The sequence below is a fragment of the Pezoporus flaviventris genome, unplaced genomic scaffold (genome assembly GCF_033815535.1).
Source record: "Pezoporus flaviventris isolate CSIRO_AGI_PZ_B2104156 unplaced genomic scaffold, CSIRO_AGI_Pfla_v1 ptg000011l, whole genome shotgun sequence".
Taxonomy (NCBI): domain Eukaryota; kingdom Metazoa; phylum Chordata; class Aves; order Psittaciformes; family Psittacidae; genus Pezoporus; species Pezoporus flaviventris.
Window position 1 is genome coordinate 1,588,143 of NW_026892559.1, and position 8,822 is coordinate 1,596,964.

Here is an 8,822-nt window from a genome sequence, read left to right on the forward strand (position 1 = left end):
GAGAAGCACTGGGGATTTGGGTTGAGGTGTTCTGAGAGAGCAGTGTCTGCGGGGCCAGCAGCAGGCTCCCTGCTCAGCTGGCGGATGCTGCTTGAAGGAAAATGCTGCTCTTCTCAGGTTGTCAACAGGGGAAAAGTTGTTCCAGGGCCCATTTAATACAAACATGCCCAACATGCGCAGACCAGCCATTAACAAAGGACAAACCCACAACCCAACCGTATCTTGTTAATGAGGCCAAGCTGTGGTGTTTCCAACCTTGTTCTCCCCTTCCTGTCCCAACGCAGCTCAACGTTTAATGATTCCTCACCTAAACCACTCATTACCGTCCCGCTATGCGCTGCTGGGGGCGGTTGGGGATGACACACTCAGCCTTGGCATCAAAGCTGCTGTGCTGACAGTGCAGTTTTGACTGTCAGCCAGGGATGTTTGGTTTTCCTGGTGGATCCTTTTTTAAGCACACTTCAAACGGCCTCCTTTCATTTCTCACAGACATGAGCACACCCCCTTGTTTTCTCCCATCCCTCACGCTGCTTGACTCGCTGCAGAATGCCTGTTCGTAATACATGCACAGAATAAACTATGCCAGCTCTACGTGATGTCTATTTGTCCTTGGCAATAACCTTGACCTAAGTATTGGGCAGTCACTGCTCTGAAGCAGGCTTCTAGGTGGAAGTGGGCTATAAACCCACCCCAAGTTGCTCTTTAGGTAGGCAAACAGCTCAAGTGTTGGTTCTTGGAGAGGTGCAGACTTCGACCTCTGCTGCCCTGTAGGATAAGCAGATGAAAACGATAAATGAAGTGACTACAACTGCAACTGGGGATTGCTTCAGGTGAAACATCAGCCCAGACCCAGGAGCCACTGCTTGAGGAAAAAAACCTGGGGTGGGGGACAGGTAAAGCGCAGCCTGGCGCCGATTGCCAGGCTGCTGCGGGGCTCTCCGTGTCCACACTGAACGACCCCAGCCCCGCACCCATCACGGCAGGTACCGGGCCGGGCCGGTCACCCCGTCACCCCGCCCTGAGGAGGGACAAAATGGCGGCCGCGGGGCGGGGTCGCTGCAAGGCTCCTCCCCCACGTCCCGTGAGGGTTTCTTTCCTCGTCAATCAGCGCGGGCCCGCCCGCCCGCCGCGGGAGGCGATTGGCTGAGGCGCCGGAAGTGCTGTGGGGTCGGGTAGGGCGCGGCGGTGTTCCGCGTGTGGGAGGTGGGTGAGGGAGCGGCTGAGGTGCGGCCCGGTTCGGTGCCGTCCGCTCCCCGTGCTCCGTACAACGGCGGCTCTCTGGCCGCCCACCCCGTTGCGTGGCAGCCCTCAACCCCCTCCCCCGGTTTCAGGCTCCCATGTCCTGTTTCATTTCGGGACAGGCAGGGTGCTGCCCCGCTGAGCTCCGTGCAAGGCATTGGGGATTCCCCGGTTGTCGGTGTGTCGGCTGCCCTCGCAGTGCTCCGGCGCCTGAGGCGGTTGGTGTTTGTCGCTCTCCTCAGAGGTGCTGCCCGCCACCATGTTTGTCCTGGTAGAGATGACGGACACAGTGAGGATTGCTCCCTGGCAGTTTGAGAGGAAACTGAATGATTCCATTGCGGAAGAGCTAAACAAGAAATTGGCCAATAAGGTAAAGCGTGGGTCATGTATAGGTTGGTGGAGGCATTGTAACATCCCCGAGTGTTTCTTGTTCCTAACGAGATGTGTGGGTGAGGTGTCAGAATAGATGAGAAGGCCACCCCAGTAACTGAAATACACTAGAGTGTAAACAGATAGCCATGTATCATCTCAAAGGGGACTTTTTTCTAATGGCTAATGCTGTAATTGCAATATAATGAGATACCAGATGGGGCCGAGAAGTATGGGAGAGAAGAGTAACTGCTGTTTATGTGTAGACTAGCAATCCAAAACTCAGTTTGAAAAGCTGATACAAACTAATCCATCCAGAGGGGAGAATTTAAGAGAAGGTAGAATCAGAGAATGGTTTGCATTAGAAGGGACCTTAAAGCTCATCCAGTTCCAACCCCCTGCCACGAGCAGGGACACCTTCCACTAGAGCAGGTTGCTCCAAGCCCCGTCCAACCTGGCCTTGAACACTGCAAGGGCTGGGGCAGCCACAGCTTCTGTGCGCAGCCTGTGCCAGGGCCTCAGCATAGTGAACAGTTTTGTCTTATGTCTGAAGTGTAGAACAGCAATACTGGAAGAAAAATTAAGGTATTAATAGCTGGCTAGGTCTGCGCTTAGTACTCAAAATACAGTGTGTCAGTAAAAAGTTGGTCTTTGGTACAGGATAGAAACAAGTGTTCTGTCTCTGCAGCCCTGGGACTGCGATTAGCCTGAGGCTTTCAGTGCAAGGCAGGGAACGTGAGGGGTGCTCAAAAGAGCAACCTCAAGTGATGTAGGGTTGTGAATAGCAGGTTATAGGGCCAAGTGATAAAAAGCGAAGGGCTTCCCCTGATGACTGGTAGGGGTCTCAGATTGTGTGTGCTGGGAAGCCCTCTCAGAAGTAGCAGAGGAACCAAGAGCTGTCCTTGGCTCTCCCCAGCGCTAATTCAGTTTAAGACAAAGGCAAGCCTAGAGGCTTCTGAGAGTGTAACTCTAGCAAAAAGTATGTTTAGCTTTTGGACAAGCTGTAGGGCTGGTGAATGTTGTCTGTGAGCAACTGTTTGCTATCTTGGCAACTGTCAGGTTTTCTCACCACCGACAGTTGCCCCAAGGGTTTCTGTTTGTAGCTGTGCTCTTTGCAGTGCCAGTGAAAACACTGCTCCCGTAACACTTGGGTAGGTTTGGGGTTCCCCTGCAGTGCAGTGAGGTTTTGGCTGGGGCTGTTGAAGAGAGCGTACCAAAGCAGCCACCCTTCTGTGGCCTTGTTTTGAACTGATGTGTGTGGTGTGTAAATTTCATGGTTTACTTGGTTTAACCTGGTGGGTTGCTTGACTTACTGCTTTTTAATTATTTTCTTTGAGCAGGTTGTGTACAACGTCGGCCTCTGCATCTGTTTATATGATATCACAAAGCTGGAAGATTCATACATTTTCCCTGGAGATGGTGCATCTCATACCAAAGGTATGTGCTTGTCCTTAGTTACATGGTTTTGCAGAGGGTTAGTGATCTGGAAATGTAAACTGGGTTCAATTGTTAAGGAAATTTAAAGGAGCTTCTGAAGTTTGTCACCTTAACTCCATTCGTGTACGGAGGGCAAGAGAAACATGGCTAAAGTCCCTTCTTTGCACTTTTTGGGTACAAACATAGCTTTAAATAGCCAGTCCTGTTAGCTTTCTCCAACAGTCCATCTCTGTTTTACTACTAGAGATGTAGGTGTGGAGTGAGGAAGAAGTTTAGTTTAAAATGATTGGAAATATGCATGTAGAAAATCAGTTGTATTAATTATTTTGTGTTTTTTTAGTATTTGTTTCTTTTTGAAGCTTATTTTCTCTAGCTAGGATGTTGAAACACTTTTCTACATAAAGCATTTGCACAGCATTTGATGCTGTTTTCCTAGCTGGAAGTTTTGCTACATCTTTGAGACTTAGACAGATCTGGTTCAGCATACGCTTCTAGTGACTTTCTGTTTTAAATAAGGAATGACTAATTTCTTTGCTTTGACTTCTGGCAAATCTGTCTGAGTGAAAACTGGAAGTAAATGCATAAAACCAAATTTTGTCATATCTTTAAAATAAGTTTATTTAAACTGGAAAGAGATGCATTTTTTTTCAGTTTCAGTTTTCACTGTGGAAGTGCAGCTTGAGCAAATGAAGTATTTCCTGTTAGAAGCAAACTTGACAGACTGAATGTGGCTCCCCTTGTCCAAGTTTTAACTCCCAGGAGAACTTGCTCCCTTCAAATAAAAGTTTTCTGTAATATTTAAGGAGGATGGCAGGCTTTCCTCCTTGCTTTAATCTCTGTTCAGCTTCTTAACTTTGAACTACTCCTTGAATTGAAAGTGAGAGGATGTATTCTCTCTGAGCTTGGGAAAAAGTCTGCTTTCAGAATCTGGGATAGCACTTCAATAAATCCTAGTAATAACTCTTTCTTTAAGGTACTGTAACTGATTTTATGTAAAAGAGGAGCATTGAGTACAGACAGCTAAAATTATGTTAAATTGCTCATAGCGTTGTTCAGGTAAATTTGGTTTAGTATAGCATTTTAATAATTACAAATGCAAAATGCTTAGTTAGAAACATGTTACTTAAACTGGATGAAAAATCCAGTTATGTTAGAGTACCTTACTCTGATAATATGTGATACCAGTTATTTTATCTGAAGAAAATGCAGCATTGCTGACAAAGGTAAAAGGCACAGAAGTATTAGGAGAAAGTGTAATTTCAACTGGTACTCTTGGCCTTGGAGCATTGTGCAGGAATGCTCACATCATAACTTTAGCACAGGCCCCGCTCCATATTGTTCATCTTGCAGCTTAATTCTGTGATCTTAAACTCTAGCAAGACTGAGGAGCAGGGAACAGGGCACTGCTGGGCAACAGCTTGCACAAACTAGTTAGGAATCTTAACTCCTGTTCTCGTTTTTCTATCTAATCAATGCCTGTAAGGAAATTGTCAAAGGGGAGGCATTTTAGAGGGCATACAGGATGTGGGATTTTGTTTTAATGGCTGCCAACCCGTGGAAGGAGTCTAATTCACTAACATGGGCATATTATTAATGATCTGTTTTCTTTTTAAGTGCATTTCCGCTATGTGGTCTTCCATCCCTTCTTGGATGAAATCCTCATTGGACAGATTAAAAGCTGCAGTCAGGATGGTGTTCACGGTAAGCTGCAACTTCTAATACTGGGGGCACACAAGCTGCAGAGCTCCTGGGGCTGTTGAGATACTGTGACTTCAGGTGGTATTGCACTGTCTGTACCCTGGTTAAAGACTATTACTGGCCTGTAGCACTGCTGTTATCTGAGGTAGTTTGAGCATGGCAGCTTCCCCTGCCCTGAATGGTTTTGTCTGCACTCCCCTCTCCTTTTGTCATTCATGTGCATGCCCAAGAAGAACAGGCAGCCCCATTTGGAGCATAGACTGGATTTGTTTTCTTGCTTCAGTTAACTTGTTTTTTTTCAAAGTGGTAGTATCTGCTTGATCTGATTGATCTTCTTTACAGTTCTCTGCAAATCCGTAGTTGTTTCCTGTACCTAAAAACATGGCAAGAAAATGTCTTTGTGAGCACAAAGTGCTGTCAGATTCAAGGAATACATAATTGATGAGTTGCTTTCCTTTCTTGGAGGAGTGTTCCACAGAGGCGAGCTCCTCTGCTCTGTTGCTAAGCTAAGACAATAAGATTATCCTGGCTGCTTGTGTTGCTGAATTTGGGCATGTCCACTTTCTGATAAAATTCAGCATTGTGAAATCTCAGTGGGGAGGTGGGGGCTGTTTTAACTATATTGGTCTGCATTTAATATGTTACATCTGTGATTTCTAAGCAACTTTCTGTTGCAGACCTCTATAGCATCTGACTCATTTCTTGGAACGCTTTCATTTCCAATCCTGCTCCAAACAGCCTTTTCCTTTCCCAGTGGGCACACAGACTGTGCCCTCTGTTGCTGTATGGACTTTCAGCTGGGTGGTTGCTTTGCTGCCAACTAAAATCGAGTGTTGTGGCTCAAAGAGTAATTCCTGCGCCACCTTCTTGAAAGAGGAAGGAGAATGAGTCTAGAAGTGCACTATAGGAATCACTGGGGAACGTCATTTGCAAAGAATTGTTTCAGTCTTCATCAGCTTCTTTTCTCCACAGTTTCTGTTGGATTCTTTGATGATATTGTCATCCCACCAGAATCGCTGCAGCAGCCAGCGAAGTTGTATCCCTTGATCACCTTTGATAACTTTACTACTTCATTTCAAAGGATTGTGCAGTGCTGGCCCAACAGCATTCACTGCTGCAACAATGGAGGTGCTCAGTGGCAGAAACTAAGCCGTTGTGTCAGGCAAGTCCTGCAGACTGTTATCACAGCCAGACACGGGTTTGCAGGATCATTGTGCCTGCTAATGGAAATAAATGGCAGCAGCCCCTGAACAACCACATTTTAATCCCTGCCTCTAGTCTTGGCTGCTGTGGAAGGCAGGATACAGGTTTTACCACATAGTGTGATGTCGAGATAGACATTGTGTGTGTAATACACTTAAGGTGAGGTCTTCTTGGGTTTCAGGGGGTTTGTTTGGGAGTCGTCTTTGTTGCTGTTGTTTTTTATGGGGGGTGGGGGTAACCCAGACTCTGCCCTGCAGCATACACCTCAAAGCAGGAAAATCAGAAACCAGACGGGGGTTCTGTGCAGATGATCACTGAGGAGAATGCACTGCCCTTGGAGAAAGAATAGTGAAAAGGCTTTGAATCGAGTCTGCTCTCAAAGCTGTCAGGAAGTGATGTGTCAGGCAGAACACTGATAGTTTCCCTCCTTAACCCTTGGCATGGCCAGCGATGAAGCAGAGCAGGTGTGGGTATGGGAATATGAGACAGAAGAAGGGGCCCACGACCTTTACATGGACATTGGGGAGGAGATCCGTTTCCGAGTTGTGGATGAGACATTTGTTGATACATCCCCGACGGGTCCAAGCTCTGCAGAGGCTTCCGCTTCCAATGCCACGGAAGAAGTCCAGAAGAAAGAGGCACCCTACACTCTTGTGGTAACTATGTGCATTATTCATACAGCTTTGGAATGCTCTGGGTTTATTCTATGGCTAAACTAGTATCCCTTCCCTGAGGAACGGGTTGCTTTAAGCTGATAGTGAAGCAGAGTCATAAAAGGAAAGGAGTGGAAAAGGGGAGAAACGAGATGATTGTTCTTGTGGCTGCTGTGTGTTTGCTGTCTGTTTTTACTGGAACACTTTGTGGTTGTTGGTAGAGTTCCTCCTGGGGGGCTGATTTAAAGAAGACTGGGTGCAGGCTCTGCACGTAGGAGTGAGCGGAGGAGAAGTACAGCACTGGGAGAACCACATCAAGGTTTACCCAGCAGCTAAACTGTCTTTCCCATTCCATGTTTTGGCATAAGACCCACCTGAGTACAGTGTGAGAGGAAGATGGATCTAAACCATTGAACAGTGCAGGGACAGTCAGGAGGTGGAATGGGTGCTTGAATTTTAAGTGTTGAACATTGCGGGTAGTGTTGACGAGGCTTCAAGGAGCCTGGGCAAGTGCTATGAAGGCTCTGATTGAGGGGGGAAAGTGAGTAGCTCATCCATAACTTGGGGGGGGGGGGGTGAGCTAGTAAATTCTGATGTGTTTCCTCCTGCATTCTTTATGCACGGTCTCTTCTTCTCTCTGTGAACAGGGATCCATCAGTGAGCCAGGCTTGGGCCTCCTGTCATGGTGGACAAACAGCTAGCTGCCATCAGAGCCTGCTCCACAGAAAGTCTTTCCGGTGGATGTTTGGGGGATAATGGGGTCCTGCTGGTGCTCATTGCTCCTCTGAAGCTGAATGAGAAATTAGACCTGCCATTCTGTGTTTTCCCCTTCAGCTTCCAGCCTGCCAGATAGAGACAAGTTGCTTTCAAGAAATGTCTTCACTGATCTGTACAAGTGATTTTAAAGGCACAAAAAGCCCTGAGTGCAGCAGCAACAAACTCAGCTGGAGCTTTGGTCTCCTGCCCTGCAGGAAAAACAGGGGAGGTCTTTGCTTGTCTGAATTAAGAAGGGAGTTGCCTTCAGTGAGTGAAAGCAGGAGAGAATGCCTGTCAAAGAGGATTGCTTCCTTGGGCTGAGAGCTTGATCTCAGAGGGGTAGAAATCTGCCCTTCTTTTGACAGGAAATGAAACAGCAAAACACTGGAGTTAAAGGAGGTACGGTACTCTTGAGATCTGGAAAATGCTGCTGCCAGGAGAGGTGGTGGTGGTGATAATGTTCTGCTGGGAATAGGAAGTTCATCCATGGATGAAGTCTGCCAAAAAGAACTGTAATGATAGTAGTTTACCTAAAAGTAACTTGGGCTCTGAGAAGGTGACCACTGTGGAATGCTAGAGGCTGCTTATTGTGCTGAATCTAAATACTTTATTGTACAAGCTGTATTTATGTAGAATGAGCTAAACTTTGCAGGAGTTCAACTGGAAATACGTAATTATGAACTGCAATGGACCAAGGCTGCTATGAACAAGCCAAATACTTGTTTATGGAGGTGTGTTAATACAAGAAATGGAATAAATAGTAAAAACCACACAGCCTGCCTTCCTTTTCAGTTTGTGGGGGGAAACTATTAGCTTCCTGACTAGCAGGAAGGGAAGAGTTGCCTCCTGCAGTTCAGCTACTTGGATTTCAAGGCAGGCAGTGTTGCAACCAACACTTTTCTCTGACAGCCAATAACAAACAATTGCCATCACCCTCCCTGACAGCAGTAAAAGGGAAGGGGGGCAACAGAACAGTAAAATCTATGCAGGGCCCATTGCCAAGAGAGTGATGCTACACATAATTACAAAGCCAGGCACATTTGGCAGGAAGGGGCTGTAATTCCCTGGGATAGTGGGCCTGCTTAACCTCCAACTGGGAAAACAAAGCCTGAGTCACCAGCACCCTCCCTGCAGTGGTGTTAGAACCCCTTAATTCTGAACTGTTATTCCTGGTGCATTGCCCTAATTAAAAGGGAGCCTGGAATTCTTCAGGTTCACATAGGAACTGAGGTCCATCTGCTCAGACAATAAGCTTAGAGAGAGCGCAGTGGTGCTCAGACATCCAGCCATGGAAGAAACTGCTTGCAGAAACCCCAGCTGGCTGTAGCAGTGGAGATTTGGGTGAAGCAAGTTAGAGCCTCAGCAGCATAAGGGGCTGTTGTGGGGTAGCAAAAAGTCCAGGTACCTTCAAACATCTCAGCTCTCATTCCACAGGGTCAGAGCTCCCAGAAGTGGAGGGAGCTGGTA

At 47.0% G+C, this 8,822-nt stretch overlaps 1 protein-coding gene across 2 annotated transcripts; it reads left to right on the forward strand.

The window, feature by feature from the left end:
• The first annotated feature begins 1,254 nt into the window (after positions 1–1,254).
• On the forward strand, positions 1,255–8,125 carry POLR3H (RNA polymerase III subunit H). 2 transcript variants are annotated; one of them, XM_061450725.1, is made up of 6 exons: positions 1,255–1,609; positions 2,949–3,045; positions 4,660–4,746; positions 5,716–5,905; positions 6,395–6,602; positions 7,247–8,125. In XM_061450725.1, exons 1-6 carry the CDS (start codon positions 1,499–1,501, stop codon positions 7,298–7,300), a joined length of 747 nt encoding a protein of 248 aa, XP_061306709.1. In that variant the 5' UTR covers positions 1,255–1,498; the 3' UTR covers positions 7,301–8,125. The 2 variants fall into 2 exon arrangements, with proteins under 2 accessions (XP_061306709.1, XP_061306710.1); XM_061450726.1 differs by having other exon boundaries at positions 1,264–1,609; positions 5,716–5,779.
• The last annotated feature ends 697 nt before the right edge of the window (positions 8,126–8,822 follow it).